The following is an 18,504-nucleotide window of genomic DNA, read 5'->3' as shown; positions in this document are numbered from 1 at the left end:
ACACAGGCAATTCGAGTCCGCTGGATCTAATTAGCGACTTGTGTCCATTACCCACTCGATCAGATCATGATTCTTCAACCTCTGAGCAAGAATTCATTTGATTTCATAGGAACTTTCTAGGTCGGACACAGCACGACTCAGATCATGATCTAAATGTGAGGCCGGACTCACGACTCAGAATATGATCTAAGTGTGAGTCCGAACTCACGGCTCAGACTGAGTGTGAGTCTGGGCTCACTCACAACTCAAATCATGATCTCAGTGCGTGTCCGGACTCACTCACGACTCAGATCATGATCTGAATAAGAGTCCGGAATCACTCACGACTCAGATCATGATCTGAATAAGAGTCCGGAATCACTCACGACTCAGATCATGATCTGAGTGTGAGCCTAAGTGAGCCCGAGTGAGTCGACTCATGAGTGAGTCCGCCAACCTTATGCTCTGCACACACTACGTGTAGCATCTGCACGTGTACGTGCAGCTCAATAACGTCAATAACGGCACTAATCGTGCCGTTATTGACTGCGCCCGCGAGGAAGTTTCCTTTTTACCTCTTTGCGATACCACTTGTGTGACGTCCCTATCAGGTCTGCAAAACTCCTCGTCGCCAATGAGACAGACATTCCTCCATTTTCTGCTGCCCTCGTTCCACTCTCCTGTGAAAGCGTTATTAGTTCGACTGTCTTCTTCACACCTTCCGACGCCGCTTCACGCCATCCCTGCCTCCTGCTTCCATTTGCTGTCCTCAAGTTCGAAGATGGCCTTAGTGCAATGTACGTCTCAAATCTATTTTCGTGCCCGTCCGTCCTGCTACACGGCGAGTGTCTCGGTCGTATTGAAGAACTTGATCCTGCGCTTGTAAATACTCTTCCTGCCACGCCTACTTCATTAGACGTTAATGTTCTCAGCTCTTGCGATATAGCGACCGCTTCGACACCACTCGATGTTCTTCAACAAGCTATTGACGCAGATCTTCCACCCGTCCAACGCGATCAACTCGCTGCTCTTCTACAGAACTTCGCTTCTGCCTTCGACCTTCCTCACACTGCGCTGGGTAGCACGTCTGTCGTTACGCACACCATCGACACTGGTACAAACGCACCTTTACGACAGCATCCTTATCGCGTGTCAGCCTCTGAGCACCAAGTCATTGCTGATAACGTGGACGACATGCTTCGCCGGGGCGTCATACAGCCATCTAACAATAGCAAGGTCATAAAAATGAAAATAGATGGAGAAGGGGAGTGTAGTCTGGGAAGTGATCATAAACATATTAGTCTGCAGATGGGACCCTTGATGAAAAGAGAAATGGAACTTAGACAAAAAGTAAACGCAAAATTAAATGACAAAATAGCGCAGATAGCAGCAGACATAGAGGAAGCAATAGAGAAAAGCCCCATGGAAGACTGGGATTATGAACAGGTAGAACTACTAATAAGGAGGAAAATTAAGGAGGGTAAAGTAGCAAACCACTGGAATGGAAAGAGAAAGCCACGGAGCTGGTGAAATAAGGAAGTCAGGGAAGCTATTGAACAACGACGGGCTGCTTCAAGGGAACACTGAGACGCAAAGAAAGCACAGGTATCTCAGGAGGAAATTGACCAAAAATGGGAATCATATCGACAAAAGAAACTTCAAGTGCAGGCCCTCGTCCAGAGTAAAATGAAGCAGTCCACCGATCGCTGGATGACTGACATACACGATGCCTCTAGAGGCAGAGCAAGAAAATTGTGGAACCATGTAAGCTGGCTAGGGAAGAAGAATCAAAGAAAGCAGGTTCGGATTCAAGATAACAAGAGAAATTGTTTAAAGGGAGACAACGCAGTTAAATACATTACATCAGTTATAGCTGAGTCATTTAAAGGGACACTAAAGAGAGAAAGGAAGTGGGTTTGCATCGATAGAATGCCAGTTCCTGATTACAAAAAGACCACTCTTACTGAAAACAGAGCTGTTATAAGGTAGTAAAGAAGAATAACAGAAATACAGGTATCGCCACCACACCCAAACGGCCGAGGCTCGCAACTACAAATCACGTGACGCGCTAGGGATCCCGGAGGCTGACAAATGCGAATTACGTTGCATGTTTGAATGCGGTAGTACGTTTTTTCTCAAACTTGATAACACGCTTTTATCATACGTAAACGACGGCGAAAAGAAAACATAAACGTTGCAAGGCAAATACAAAAATATACTTGGAGGCGCCACAGGCGCCCACTTCAGTTTTGGTTATGTTTCGGCTCAGGCATTTCGTGCGCACTCGGATAGTTTGTTTGAACCTGCAGCGCCTGAATTACGAGCTTGGAGCAGCAGATGCACCTTGATGGTTCCCATTTGAGCATTCGGAGGCACGAGCGAGCGAAATCCGCTATCGCCGACACACTCCTTCGTTCACCCTTCTGCGCCAACAAATCGCCGCCGTTGCCGCTTCGACTGCGACCTGACCGCTTGACTGCAGCTACGTACGCCACGAAAAGCATACATATGCTAAGTACCGATGGAAAAACGCATTATCATTCAATTGTGCACTAAGTCATGGCACATCTGACCAACATATACTGCGTCAACAAGACCTTCAACGTGCTATTTGCAGGCGTCGTAAACAAAAGGGGCATACTTGCCGTTCATACCAAGGAGAGCGTCGATATATTGCGCTCGTGGCCCGGCGAAAAAAAGGGCCTCGGGTAAAAAGTAAAAACTAAAAATAACGAAGCACCAGAAATACATTACAAAAGGTTAAAAAAAAATACGCCAGAAGCGGTAGGACTCGAACTCGCTACTGCTTGCTCCGTAACGTTCGGGGCTAACCGCTCGGCTACGCCGCGCCACAAGTACCTCGGAAATATTTCTAGTTTTTATGTCATGGCCCCATTTACAATAAAGTGTTTCTACTGCTGGTCTAAAAATTACAACTTCTTGATCATCGGCGCATGCTGCCTGCTCTCACGTCTTGCAACTAATGGTCTGGATGCCTATGCGCACTATATTGTGCACTGGATCCATTTTAACATGTGAAATTTCACAGCGCTGGCAAATGTAGTGGCGCCGGCACTTCGGTCATGTTCTGCTACCGTGGACGTAATTTTCGCTGAACACGGAGGTGTAGCACTAACCTTGAAGGAAAAAAGTGCGACGAAGCTTCAAAACTGACAAGCGCAGCAGCGAGGACACTATTTTGCTGGTAACTAAATCTTATTTGTATGTAAACATGTCAGGAAGCGTTGCGATGACCGAGGGCTCGATTTGTTTATACACAGTGCAAGAAGGAGCGCAAAAGCTTGAGAAACATGTAAAGTATTGTGCATTACAAGCGCTCTATGTTTTTTTTTTCTTCCTTTATGGGCCCATCGCTCGGTAAATTACTCTCTTCATCGTTTTATTTATTTCGGCTGAGGCCGACATTGCGAGTACGGTGTTGCCAAGTTGGCCCTTGAGGGATGCGACGCCGCGGGCCGCGCCGGCTCGCTAGCTATCACGGAGTCTCCGCTTACGTCATAGTGTGCGTCACTCAACTCCAACTACGTAGTTGGAGGCCACAGTTTGAATTCGACCGGCGGGAACAAGAAAAAACCTCAACTTCTTATCGAAATATCTCAGCAATTATTCGATTTTTTGCTGCCGGATATGCGGCGACAGTGTCACCAAATGTAGTTTATTAGATTTTCATACCATCTTTGGCTGTCTTTAGTGTCCCTTTAAGAGCGAAAATAGGGTAATCTCCGCAAATCAGGAGGCAACACAAGGTAGCAGAATATAAAAAGCAGCTAAGAACTGCCCAATCTAAACTGGAAAAAGGCGGAAAAAAATATTCCTAAAACACATCTACAGGAATAGATGGACTTCCGATCAAGCTGACTAATGACCTTGGTCCAAAAAGTAAGGAAACGTTAAAAGCTCTGGAAAAAGTCATAACGAATAAGAAAATCCCTGACAGCTGGCGGCCGAGTAAAATGAATTTGATTTATAACGGGAAAGGAGACAGGATGCACATAAAATTATACAGGCCGATTACCATAACATCTGTTATGTACAGGTTTCATGCAGGCAGTGAAATTAAAGGTGCAATCATGGGTAGAAAGTAACAAGATACTCGGAGAACTTCAGAACGGCTTTAGAAATGGTAGGCGCTTAGATGATAGCCTGTTCGTGCTTACCCAATGCATCGAAATATCTAGAGTGGAAAATAGACCTTTGTATTTGGCCTTTCTGGACATAAACGGGGCGTACGACAACGTAATTAGGGAACTCCTGTGGAACATATTACAAGAAGAAGGCATCGGTTATGAGATAATTGAGTTCCTACAGGAAATATACTGGGATAACAAAGTAGAAATTACATGGGAAGGGGTAAGAAGTACAGAAGATGTCAAAGTATGCAAAGGATTAAGCAAGGCTGTCCTCTATCATCGCTGCTGTTCATGCTTCATATGATAAACCTGGAACGGAGGATACAAGACAGTAACCTAGGTTTTTAACCTGTCATATGGATTAGGTGGAAAGGCAGTAGAGCAGCGCCTTCCCGGTTTGATGTATGCAGACGATATTGTGCTGCTAGCTGAGAGTCTGGAAGAATTGCAAATTCTAGTTAAGTATTACGGAGACTAAGGGGACGCTCTAAGCTTCAGTTTCAGCGCAGTTAAGTCGGGTCTGATGATTTTCAACGGCTCAACTGATCAGGGTCTTAAAATTTAAGGCCATGAAATACTCAGAGTAGCAGAACATAAATATCTGGGGGTATGAGTTTACGAAGGATTGGCATACTTTGGAAAGCATGAGCAATCACCTAAGACCAAAGGGCGAAGAAATGCCGGGATAATGAAGCATAGGGCATTGTGGGGATACAACATGTATGAGGTTTTGAGGGGTATTTGGAAAGGAATTTTGGTGCCCGGGCTTACTTTCGGAAATGCGGTTTTATGCCTAAAATCAGAGGTACAGTCGACATTAGAAATAAATCGGAGAGCCGTTGGACGATTAGCACTAGGTGCCGACGGCAAAACCACAAATGAGGCGGTACAGGGAGATATCGGCTGGGCATCTTTCGAAGCACGGGAAGCTCAAAATATTATATTATATGAGGAAGGCCTGAGGAAATTGACAGTAACAGATGGGCAGCTAAAGTATTTAAATACCTGCACTTAAAAAGCGAGAACTCACAATGAAGGAAAAGAACTAGGAAACTAACTATTAAGTATTCTAGTCACAAGGACAGAGAAATAAAGAGCATTAAGCAACAGGTGAAAAACACAGAAGGTAAAAATTGGATAAATTCGAGGAAAAGAAACAGAGTGTGGAATTATACCGAAAGTGGAAAATGCAGATCAGGAAGGAAGCTTTCTTTGATAACTCAAGAGGTAGTGCCCTACTTTTTGAAGCTAGATCACGGTGCCTTAGAACACGCAGCTACAAAAAGAAATTTAACAATCAAGATGACGCATGTGCTGTATGTGTTGTATGTGGTAACTCCCATGAAACAATTGACCATATTGCCACGTGCCTAGTGCTGCGCGACTGCCGTGCTTGGTGCCGACGACGACAAAGTGATTGTTGGCTCAAGAGGCGCGCTGGTGCTGGACTCTGTGATCGGAACTAGAAGCCGACCCTATTCTCGGGTCCTCGTCTACGTGTACCTTCACGGCTCCCTGTGGCTTGAGTCGTGACACTGGTGGAGGTGCCATCGATGATCCCTTCTCCTGCGGACGACCCGACGCGGCCGCCTCTCGTGACCACTCCTGTTCATCGTACAAGCCGGCGGCTCTGAGGCTTACCCCCCGAGGCCTTCCTTCTTGAAAAAATACCCTAGCTATGGCAACGACACCGCCCGCCCATACTACGACTGTCCCTTCCACCCCTTCATCCTTTCTCATTCTTCAGACCCCAACCTCTAAGCCATTTCACGGTGAGCAGTTCGAAGACGCCGAGGACTGGCTAGCTCGCTACGAAAGGGTCGCGATGTTTATTGGCTGGGACAACGCTGGGAAAATGCGGAATGTCAACTTCAGCCTTGAAGATACTGCTCGGACATGGTTCAACAACCGCGAGGCCACATTCTCTACGTGGCCGGCCTTCCGAAGCCAGCTCCTCGGTACGTACGCCAATAGTGACCGCCGAGAGAACGCTGAGCATGCCCTGACCTCTCGAGTTCAGCGTCCAAACGAAAGGGTCGCAATGTACGTTGAAGACGTCATACGTCTCTGCCATCGCGCCATCCGTCCATGAGTGAGGAGAAGGTGCGGCACCTGATGCACGGAGTTGAAGACTAGCTTTTTTCCGGCCTCGTGCGGAACCCGCCCACCACCGTCGCGGCGTTTCTGGCTGAAGCTGTGATTATGGAGAAACTGCTACAGGAGCAATGCAGCCAGTACGCTCGGCCACTGAATTCCATCTCCGCACTACCGCCGACTGACCGCACCGACTACAATCCTGGGAAACAGCTGAGCTCCCTTCGCGACCTCATTCGCACCGTGGTTCGCGAGGAGCTCCAGCAACTTCATTGGACATTTACCCCTGGCGCGGCTTCTCTGGCCAGCGTCATCCGTGAGGAGGTCCAGAACGCACTCACGCCACCAGTTGTTCCACCGTCACCCCCGGGCCTCACCCAGCCGATGACTTATGCTGATGTCACACGCCGCCCAGCCCTGCTTCCTTCGCCTTACACGCCACCTCAGGTCACTGTGCACGCTGCGGAGCCGCTGCTCCTCTGGGCAGATCGGTGCTAGGCGCCCCGGAAGACTGATCTCTGGCGTGCTCCAGATAACCGCTCTCTCTGCTACCACTGTGGCGAGGCAGGTCACCTCTACTGGCGGTGCCCTTATCGCCAGATGGGCCTTAGAGGATTTTCTCCCGACAGCCCTCGTCCACGGCCTGGTCAGTGGCCTCAGGACATCGCCGAGTACGTCACCCGCCAATGTAGTGTGCCGCATTCTCCTCGTCGTGAGGCACGCTCGCCTTCGCTTCGTTGCTCTTCGCCCTCTGGGCCACGACATACCGCTGGACACTGTGGTTCCTCGAGCCCTCGTCGGGAAAACTAGCTCCGGCGACCTTTGGGGGCGAGGCCACCGCACACCGATTCACCGCAAAGCTTCCACCACCGCACCGCTCGATTTGGCCCGACGTCGAACACCGAATTCCTGTCCAATTTTCGCCGCACAGACCAGATCGCCCCGACGGCGTCCGCATTGCCGACCAGTTATCACTGCCGTGTCACTTAAATCACCCCGACGCAGACCACACAATTGCCGGCCAGCTTCCGCCGCCACACCGCTCAGTTCACTCCGAACCGATGTCGACAGGCCCTGGTCTTAGCTGGGTCTCCCTGGACATCCCTGTTATCGTCGATACGAAGGAGGTCAGCGCTTTAGTTGATACGGGAGCCGATTATTCTATCCTTAGCAGGTGGCTTACAAGGACACTGAGAAAAGTGATGACGTCATGGAACGGACCAGACATACATACGGCAGGCAGACATGTGATTGCACCACTGGGTATGTGTATAGCCTGGGTTACGGTGCGAGGCTGCACATTTGTCGCGACTTTTCTTGTTCTACGCGAATGCTCTCGCGATGCTATTCCTGGCATCCACTTCCTTCGTGAGCATGGTGCCACTATAGATCTCCCGAACCGCTTGGTGACGTTTTTCGCCAAACTGGCCACCGAAAAGCATGAGTACCGTGGGTCCCACTCCACGCTGCGAGTCGCCGATGATAGCCTCACAGTGCCACCACACGCGAACATCCTCACCAGAGTTACCTGTGACGAGCCACATCACGGCCTCGGGGTTGTTGAGCCTAATGTCTCCCTCTCACTCGCCTTGGGAGTGTCTGTGGCAAGAGGTCTATTTCTTTCGTGGCAGAGAGACGGAGGTGCTTGTCACCAATTTTTCCAAAGAACATCGACATCTGTTCCGTGGCACTGTCATTGCTTGCGTCGACCATCTGTAGGAAGTCGCCGAATGTTTTGCTTCCGAGGAAGCTACGCCTAGCACCGAACCGGATGATGCCGTACACGCTGTCGACATTAATTCTAGCCTTTCCTCCCCTGAAAAGAGGCAACTCCAGGATCTATTGCTGGAGTTTCGTGCGTGCTTCACGTCTTCGTCTAAAGTGTAGCAAGCGTCGGTCATTAAACACCGGATTATCACGCATGAAGACGCTCAACCCATCCATCAGCAGCCCTATCGTGTGTCTCCTCGGGAGAGAGATGCTATTCAACAGCAAGTCAAGGAGATGCTCGCCGATGGCGTCATTCAACCTTCAAGCAGCCCATGGTCGTCGCCTGTAGTCCTCGTTAAAAAGAAAGACGGAACACTTCGTTTCTGCGTTGACTATCGGAAACTTATGACTTATGACAGTATGACAAAGAGGGACGTCTATCTGCTGCCACGGATCGACGACTCTCTCGACCGACTTCGCCGAGCCAAGTACTTCTCCTTCACTGACCTCAGGAGTGGTTATTGGCAAATCAAAGTTATTGAGAGGGACCGTGAGAAAACTGCCTTCGTAACACAAGATGGGCTCTATGAATTCTGCGTCCTCCCATTTGGGCTCTGCTGTGCTCCTGCCACCTTCCAGCGGATGATGGACACTGCTCACAGGTCTTAAGTGGCAGACATGCCTTGTTTATCTCGACGACGTGATAATCTTTTCACCGACGTTCACGGAACACTTGCACCGCCTGAGAACTGTTCTCGAAGCCGTCTGGTCTGCCAACCTTTCTCTCAAGCCTCAAAAGTGCCACTTCTGGTTCACCGAATTGAAGTTTCTTGGGCACATCGTGAGTGCTGATGGCATCCGAGCTGACCCTGAGAAACTTGCTGCCGTTGCTGCCTTTCCCGTTCCTGCCCACGAAAAAGCAGTCTGACAGATTTTAGGACTGTGCTCCTATTATCGTCGCTTTATCAAAAACTTTGCACAGATGGCCAGCTCTCTGACACTCCTGACTCGAGATGACGCATCATTTTCCTGGGGCGCCGAGCAGCAGATGGCTTTTGACGAGTTACGACGCCGGCTCCAGTCACCCCCGATCCTGGCACATTTCGACGATGATGCCGACACAGAGTTACACACGGATGCGAGCAATGTCGGCCTTGGTGCCGTTCTAGTTCAGCACCAAGGCGGGGTCGAGAAAGTAATTGCTTACGCCAGCCGTGCACTTTCCCGTGCTGAGTGCAACTATTCCACTACTGAAAAAGAGTGCTTGGCGGTAGTATGGGCCGCAGCCAAGCTCCACCCGTACCTTTATGGCCGACCGTTTCGTGTCATCACTGACCATCACTCGTTGTGTTGGCTAAAAAAACTTGAAGGATCCTTGTGGCCGCTTAGCACGTTGGGCATTGCGCCTGCAGGAGTTCGATTTCGATGTTATCTATAAGTCTGGCCGAAAGCACACCGATGCTGATAGCCTGTCCCGCGCGGCCGTCGGCCCTCCTTCATCAGATGCCACCGACGAAGATAGCTTCCTCGGAGCGGTCACTACGTCCGACCTCGTTTCCAAACAGCGTGCCGACGCCGAGCTGCGATTGATTATTGACCATCTTGAAGGTGGGCACCCTACGATACCAAGGTATCTTGCTCGGGGGCTGTCGTCGTATTGTCTCCGCAATGGGATGCTTTATAAGAAGAATTCTATGTCAAGTGCAAAAACATACCTGCTAGTCATACCGGCTGATCTAAGGTACGAAATCCTCCTGGCCTGCCACGACGAACCAACTTCAGGTCATCTTGGCTTTACACGCACCCTAAACCGAGTCCGGCAGAACAATTACTAGCCACATCTTTCTGCGAGCGTTAGACGTTGCGTAGAGACTTGTCGACAATGCCAGCGGCGAAAAAAACCTGCGCTCAAGCCATCCGGCATGTTACAATCTATCAAACCACCCCTCACACCCTTCGAGCAAGTGGACATGGACCTTTTAGGCCCATTTCCTTTATCCACGAACGGACACAAGTGGATCGTATTTGCCACAGACTACTTAACACGCTACGCTGAAACGAAGGCGCTTGCCTCAGGGACTGCCGGTGAAGTTGCTCGATTCTTTATGAGCGACATTGTGCTCAGGCATGGTGCACCGTCGACCATCATTACTGACCGAGGAAAGGCATTTACAGCTCGGCTACTGCGGGACACCTTAACTCTCAGCCATACCGAGCATCGCACAACAACATCGTATCACCCTCAGACAAATGGCCTAACGAAATGACAACAAAACTTTGGCGGACTTGATCTCGATTTACATCGACATTAACATAAAATGTTAATGTTAATTAACATAAGAACAAAGCTAGCGGCATTGATGGTATTCCAGCTGAGTTGCTTCAAAACCTCAGCCACGACGCTGTTAACACACTGCATACATTATGTCAAAAGATTTGGACAACCCTGCAGTGGCCACAGGATTGGAGGAGGTCAGTTTACATCCCCATTCCAAAGAAAGGCAGTGCCAAAGATTGTTCCAACTACCGCACGATCGCGCTTATTTCGCATGCTAGCAAGGTGATGTTAAAAATCCTGCAAGGTAGGCTGCAGCAGTATGTGGATCGGGAGCTTCCGGACGTGCAAGCTGGGTTTCGCAAGGGCAGAGGAACTAGAGACCAAATTGCCAACCTTCGCTGGATCATGGAAAAAGCAAGAGAGTTCCAGAAACCCATTTACTTCTGCTTTATTGATTATGCGAAAGCGTTTGACTGCGTAGATCACAGCAGATTGTGGCAAGCTCTCCAAGAGATGGGAGTTCCAATTCACCTTATCTGTCTCCTCAGGAACCTTTATGAAGGGCAAGAGGCCACAGTCAGAACTGGGCATGGTCTTACTGATTGGTTTCCGATTGAGAAAGGGGTGAGGCAAGGCTGCATACTGTCGCCCTGTCTATTTAACCTATATGCAGAGCGCATCATGAGGAAGGCCGGTCTGGACGAGTCTTCAGCTGGAGTGAAGATTGCTGGAAAACGTATCAACAACCTTAGATATGCGGATGATACCACTTTAATGGCAGAAAATGAAGTGGAACTCAAGAGACTTCTGATGCGCGTACAAGAAGAGAGTGAGAAGTTTGGGCTTAAACTGAACATTAAAAAGACGAAGATCATGGCGTCTTGCCCTATCAAGTCCTGGAGCATCAATGGACAAAAAGTGGAAGCTGTGACAGATTTTCTGTTCTTGGGCGCCAAGATTACCTCGGAAGGAGACTGCAGCCATGAAATTAGGAGACGCCTGCTTCTGGGAAAGAGAGCAATGGTTAGCCTTGACCGCCTAGTAAAGAGCAGAGACATTAGTCTGCCAACCAAGATCCGTATAACCCGTGCTATGGTCTTTCCAGTTGTGATGTATGGATGCGAGAGTTGGACTGTGAAAAAGGCTGACCGCCGAAGAATTGACGCGTTTGAATTGTGGTGCTGGCGAAGGCTCTTAAGAGTTCCTTGGACTGCCAGAAGATCTAATCAGTCGATATTGTCGACCATAAACCCTGACTGCTCACTGGAGGGTCAAATTCTAAAGTTAAAGCTCAGCTACTTTGGTCATCTGATGAGAAAAGAGGAGTCGCTGGAGAAAGATTTGATGTTGGGAAAGGTTGAGGGTCGCCGGAGAAGGGGTAGGCAGCGAACGCGATGGTTAGATGGCATTCTCGAGGCATTGCAGATGAAGCTATGTGATGTTAAGAAGATAGTGAGAGACCGGAAAGCGTGGCGTGACATGGTCCATAGGGTCACGAAGAGTTGGACACGACTGAACGCCTGAACTGAACTGAACATAAAATGTGGGACGAGATCCTGCCATATGTCACCTTCACCTACAATACGGCATCGCAGGAAACCACGAAGTTTACGCCGTTCCGTCTTGTATATGGCAGGGAGGCCCGCACGATGTTGGACACGATGCTCCCGTGAGGGGATGAAGCAGTCGAACCCGAAGCCGCCCATTTCGCAGAACAGGCCGAGCAAGCCCATCAGCTGGTCCGCTTGCACATCAAGGAGCAGCATGCCACCGATGCTCGATACTATAACCTTCGACACAGGGAAGTCCACTACGAACCAGGGGACCAAGTGTGGGTGTGGACCCCCGTGTGCCACAAAGGCTTGTGCGAGAAACTGCTCCACAGGTATTTCGGACCCTATAAAGTCCTGCACCGCTTAAACAGCGTTAATTACAAAGTTATTCCAGATAGAACTATGACTGTCAGTGTTCGGCGTCAGCGGCCTGAAATTGTGCATGTGGTGCGCTTAAAGCCGTACTTTTCGCGTGACTGAGCGCTTCCTGCAAGTGAGACCTTGAGTTATTGTACAATTCACCTCACACCTATTTTTTTTTCTCCTCTCACCTTGTCATCAGGACGATGTTTTTCTTTCACGGGGGGAAATAATGACTAGCACCTGCCTAGCACCGCGCGAAAAGCTTAAAGGCACAAATTATAGCATTGTTGAGGACCTTTCCCCTGCGGTCCGTAACATTCGAAAACAGCTAGTTACCTACGCACGAACAATAACAGATTAATTCGCTTTGCGCTTCAAAACCCTGCACATCGGTCCTAAGCGTTACACTTACGACGAAGCTTCACAAACCATAAAAGAGATTAAATAGCAGTCATTCCGTCAACATTCGGCAAACAGTCCTAAACATGCACCGCAACCTACTCTTTCTTTATCAGCGATTTTCACGAATATCCGCAGTTTTATTTCAAAGCGTGACATCGTTTCTAATCTGGTCTGATCATCATCCAGCAACTTACTAATCTTGACAGAAACGTGGCTGCACTCTGACATCTCTGACAGGGAGGTCCTAGCTGACTTGCCAAATTTTCGTCTTTTCCGTAAAGACCATAAAGACAAGAGGGGAGGGGGAGTACTCATTGCAACTAGGCAGGAGCTATCATGCACATACATTAACTTGTCATCAGGTATTGAAATATTGTGGATCTTACTTCACTCTTTACCACACTCAGTTCTCATTGGCGTTTGCTACAACCCCCCTAATAACAGTTCAGATTTCACTCGTAAATTTAACAATGCATTGAATGAAATCAGAATCAAGCACCCTAATGCCACCATTCTACTCTTTGGCAATTTCAATTTTCCTACCATCAATTGGGAGACTCTAACAGCTATGGGTAACAGCGATGCTAACAAATTTCTGGATATTTGCCTTAATTTCAACCTCGTACAAATAATATCCGAACCAACTCGTGTAACCCATGACTGCGCTAATACCCTCGATCTCATATTGACGGACCGTCCTGATTATGTTAAATCTGTCACATATCATCCAGGTATCAGTGATCACAAAATAATGCATGCATGTTTCACCATTAAACCCCTTTCTCGCATAATCAATAAGCAAACAATTAAACTATATGATAAGGAAAACTATACTGCCATTAATAACGGTCTTCGCGCGTTCCAACTTTTTTTTGAGTCGAACTATAACCAAAGAACAGTTCATGACAACTGGTCACTATTCAAAAGAAAAATTGAAGAATTGGTTGAAAAATTTATTCCTAAAATGACCGTACGAAACAACCAACAAAACCCATGGTTCACCAACACATTAAAACGTTTGGAAAACAAAAAGAAACGCCTTTACCGCTCAGCTAAAAAACAACACACTGACAACTCATGGAATAAGTATAACAAGGCCGAGAAAGTATACCTAAAGAAAATTCGTAAAGCCAAACGCACCTTTTTTCATTCCGATTTACCTAAAATGCTGACCACTAAACCCCGGAAGTTTTGGCAACTCATTAATCCACAACATGCGCATACCATTTCAATCGCTAATGAGTCAGGTGAAACAATCTCTGATACAGACAGCGCCAACATATTTAATAAAGCGTTTTCATCCGTGTTTACTAACGAATGTGATCCACCTCTTCCTGTACAACAGACATTTATTCACCACCCTATGCCTCCCCTAATATTCTTTCCTGCAGGAAACTTATCATTGATAGAAAACATGAAGCTGTCATCTTGTGCCGGTATCGACAATATCAACACTAAAATACTGAAAAACACCAAAGACACATGTGCGTCTTTATTGTCATTGTTGTTCACGCAGTCACTACTCACAGGCCAACTACCCAACGATTGGAAACGTGGAAAGGTCGTTCCAGTCTTTAAATCAGGTAACAAGAACTCGCCATTAAATTACCGCCTCATTTCTCTAACCAGCGTACCCTGCAAAATCATGGAGCATGTTATCTATACCCATATCATGGCCTTCCTTGATTCTAACAACTTTTTTCACCCCACGCAGCATGGGTTTCGTAGGGGCTACTCTTGTGGAACCCAACTGGCTATTTTCGTGTATGACCTGCACATTAACCTGGATTCTAATCAACAGTCCGACGTCATATTTTTAGATTTTGCTAAAGCCTTCGATAAAGTACCCCACAAACGCTTAATGATAAAACTTTCCCTATTAAATCTGTACCCCAACATTTTAAAATGGATTGAACAGTTTCTAACTAATCGCTCCCAGTTTGCTACTATTAACAATAAGTTCTCTAACTCCCTTCCGGTGACGTCAGGTGTTCCCCAGGGATCAGTACTTGGCCCCCTACTTTTTCTTATATACATTAATGACCTACCAACACATGTAACCTCTAACATACGCATGTTTGCTGACGACTGTGTAGTTTATCGTACTATTACTGGTCCCACTGATCAATCAACACTACAAAATGACCTTAATGCTGTACATAACTGGTGTGACCACTGGCTAATGGAACTTAACCCCCATAAATGTAAACGTTTATCCTTCCACTGTCGTCGTAATCCTCTTATTTTTTCCTACGTAATCTCTGGAGTGCCCATACAACCTGTTCAGTCATATAAATATTTAGGCGTAACACTTTCTAGTGATCTTTCTTGGAATTTGCATGTAACTAACACAATATCATCGGCCAATAAAACATTAGGATTCTTAAAACGTCATCTACATTGCGCGCCTCAACATGTTAAACTCTTAGCCTATAATTCACTCGTCAGGTCTAAACTGGAATTTGTGTCACCCATTTGGAACCCCCATCAAGCTTACCTCATTAATTCTCTCGAGTCCGTTCAAAATCGCGCTGCCAGGTTCATCCATGCACTGTATTCTTACGATGTTAGTGTCTCTGCCCTAAAAACAGCCTCAGGTTTATCATCACTATCTCTCCGTTGTCGCACTTCAAGCCTTTCTTTATTCCATAAAATATTCAACAGTCCCATGCGGGCCGCCCCTTATATTCTTCCCCCAGCACGCATATCACCCCGCACCAGTCATCGCCGGCACGTCGCCCGTCCATTGTCACGCACCGTTAAATTTTCGAATTCCTTTTTTCCCCGCGCAGCTGCAGACTGGAATGGCCTTCCAGGTGACATCGCTGTTATCACCTGCTCATCCAAGTTCCTTGAAAATGTAAAACAATATGTACAATAACAATGTTTTTATAATGTTTCCCACCCCTTATGTAGCACCCCAACTGGGGCCTTTAAGGAAATAAAATGACATGAAATGACTGCCGTGCTTGATGCTGACAACGACGAAGTTGTTGTTGGCTCGAGAGGCGCGCTGGTGCTGGACTCTGTGATCGGAACCAGAAGCTGACCTTATTCTCGGGTCCTCGTCTACGTGTACCTTCACGGCTCCCTGTGGCTTGAGTCGTGACAATATTATACTCGAATGTAATGGCATTCATCCGGAAATTGATGCAGGCGCAGTCACTGTTCCTGAAGCTCTGGGGTTTAGAGATACTAGTGGCCGGGTGAATAAACCGGCGGTGGAAACTAGCAAAAACGACTGGAAGATTGGTGGCTTAAAAGCAGAGAAGTGACATCAGGTTAGTAATGTAGAAACAAAAATTAATTAAATAGAATGATGGTTTAGTTAACCAATCTAAAGGAGAAAAATGAGCATGATAGCTACTGCTACTACATCGTTTCAAAGGGGACGCATCCATCCATCCATCTACATTTGAGCAAGGAAAAAAAGAAATCTGAAGAGTAAACTCACCGTTCCAACTCGGCCTTGACAAAGCTCCTGGAAGAAAGAAAGAAAAATATCATGAGAGACAACACTTTAGGAGATAAAAAAATGTGAGGAGGCACAGGGGGTGTAAATGCTTCAAGCACGTCGTTAACTGACTTTTCTAGGCTTGTGCGAATACTTGATATGTTAAATCTCGTTACAAGAGACACTCGATTATAAGAGACATTTGAAAATGGTTTGGTTGGTTTTCCTATGTTTGCCATGTTAACAACATTGCATACAAGAGACATGACTACAAGAGACGGTCGGTTACTAAGCACAACTTTTTCAGGTCCGTGGAGTAAATTCTTCAATATTTACTCATAAATGCTGCGCTACTTAGTTGTACACAGACAAAGGAACTGGACAAACGCTCAGTGTTTGTCCAGTTCCTTTGTCCGTGTACAACTAAGCAGCGCAGCATTTATGAGAAGATGTTCCAACTAGCCCAGTCCCAAACACTTCTTCACTATTTAGAAGAGACACAACCAAGGTGTGTTCATGCAATGCATCTGGAATGTACCAAATCGTACATGATGCACTTCAGATTCCCTTAGCTAAATTCTGTTCCATATCAGTGTCCTTTTTCTTGTGTATGTCAGGAACTGAGGAGTGCTTCCCCATGATTGGAAAGTCAAAACAGCATCACATTACTGTTACCTACGAAGCAAATCGAAATGCATGAATGACATCCCACATTTTTAACTCCTCACTGTTAAAATTTGATCACAAGATGAAAGCTTAGAATCCAGATGTCTTTCTCTTTGTGAATCATCTGAGGATGACGAGCCTGTAAGCACCTGAGGGTTACGAGCATGTAAGAGTGCCTCAAAGGTATTAGAGCAAAAGGAAGGCTTGCAAAGTCAAGTGCTTTACCTCTATAATTTGGGAAGAATACACTCTGCACTCACAAAAATACATACTACTAGTATGAATAACTTCTTTAAGCTTTCCTGAATAATTTCCTGTTAATGCGTGTGAATGCATTTATGTACTGATGTGCAGTAAACTGATCAACACAGTTGTTTTAGAATTTTTGGTTAGAAGAGACCTTGCTTACAAGAGACTTGCTTTTCGGGTCCCTTGAGTGTCTCTCGTAACGAGGCTTTACTATTTGAACGAATAATGTGCTATTCAATATTCACTTCAATTCGAATTTTGTTATCTGAAAATTTCCAAGTATTCGGCTCGAACGAATAGGCCCACGCGGCAAAGAGAAAACATTTTCAGAATGTTTCAGTTTTCGATCCAATAATACTTTTCCCAACTGAATCCAAACCAAGCCAGAAAAGCCAAGAGCAAAGATGCTCAAAATCGCATCTCAATGGTGCGGTCAATAACGTTTAGAGGCGGCATTTGATCAGTCTCAGCCTCCTTGGACCACTACAGAGCATAGAGTTCCTTACACTAACTAGAGGGAAAGCTGAGGGCGCTGCACTTCAGCCACCATGGGCGCGCTAAGAATCATGGGCCGGTGTGCTACTTGTTGCGGGACAGTCGGTTTTTCTCGAATACGTGGAGTGGCGTTACTGCAATGTTTTTTTTTCGTTATCATCATCATCTGAAGGTGCGTACATAGACCGCGAAAGCCATAGTAGCGAAGGCGCAAAAGCAGACGTCGCCAATAAATGGTTTCTGTTTCCCGAAATGCCACTAAAAACTTCCTTAAGTGATGGCACAACGATAAATATTTTCATAACATTTTTTTATTTCAAAGTTTGCCTATTAAGTGCGAAATAGTGGTATTTGTGCTGCTCAAAACTAAGCCAATAGGAGAAAGGGCCATCGCTTATATTGGATAAATCTCACACTGGCATTCTGTTTCTCTCTCTTTTTGCAATTTATAGTCACAATATTCAATGTTAGGACATTATTTACGGTAGAACAACGTTTATCTTTGCATTAGTTTTGGCCAAAAGTTGTAGTTCTGCACTCGGTAGCTCACCGGCCCATGATGCTTTGAGCGCCCATGGTGGCTGAACTGGCCGTCTGGAAACTCCATGTAAACTCCCATAGACGGCAGCACAGCTTTCCCTCTAGGTAAGAGTAAGAAACTCTATGCTACAGAGCACCATGGGGGACGTGTATGCAGCCAGCAATTCAATGTGGAACTTTTTTATAAATATTGCGCTGGGAACTGAAGCTCGATGACTTAAATGAAAGGCTTTCCTGTAGATCCTGACAGGTGACAACCACCCTATCAATGCATTTAAAGAGACACTTGGACTTGCACAAGGACTACCAAAAGAAGCATGCAGGAGGTCATTGAAGCGAAGGGCCCAGTGCATTTTCCACTTCCTTAAACCCCACCATATTCATCTGAGTTCCTGCTCTGTTGTAACGGTGCAGAAAGGCAGGAAAAAAAAAGCTGTAGGACAGTGCTATCATGGTAATTTTTTTAGACTGATCATTCAGGCTTTCACGACATTTGAGATTGGATTGAGGAAGTGTCACACACCTCACAGAAATGTGTGCACTTCACCACCAACACTGTAGACTCCCCTG

General features: G+C 46.7%; 1 protein-coding gene across 1 annotated transcript in view; it reads right to left on the bottom strand.

The window, feature by feature from the left end:
• The window catches only part of RyR (Ryanodine receptor), a 1,181,579-nt gene that overhangs the window by 429,525 nt on the left and 733,550 nt on the right, over positions 1-18,504 (bottom strand). The window contains exon 75 of the mRNA XM_084584752.1: positions 15,985-16,011. Coding sequence (XP_084440878.1) covers positions 15,985-16,011 — 27 coding nt within the window. The remainder of the gene's footprint in view (positions 1-15,984; positions 16,012-18,504) is intronic.

Source organism: Amblyomma maculatum, chromosome 11 (assembly GCF_055883805.1).
Source record: "Amblyomma maculatum isolate TAMU_Amacu chromosome 11, ASM5588380v1, whole genome shotgun sequence".
Classification (NCBI taxonomy): domain Eukaryota; kingdom Metazoa; phylum Arthropoda; class Arachnida; order Ixodida; family Ixodidae; genus Amblyomma; species Amblyomma maculatum.
The sequence above is the reverse complement of the archived record's forward strand: the minus strand, read 5'-3'. Positions and strand labels throughout refer to the sequence as shown.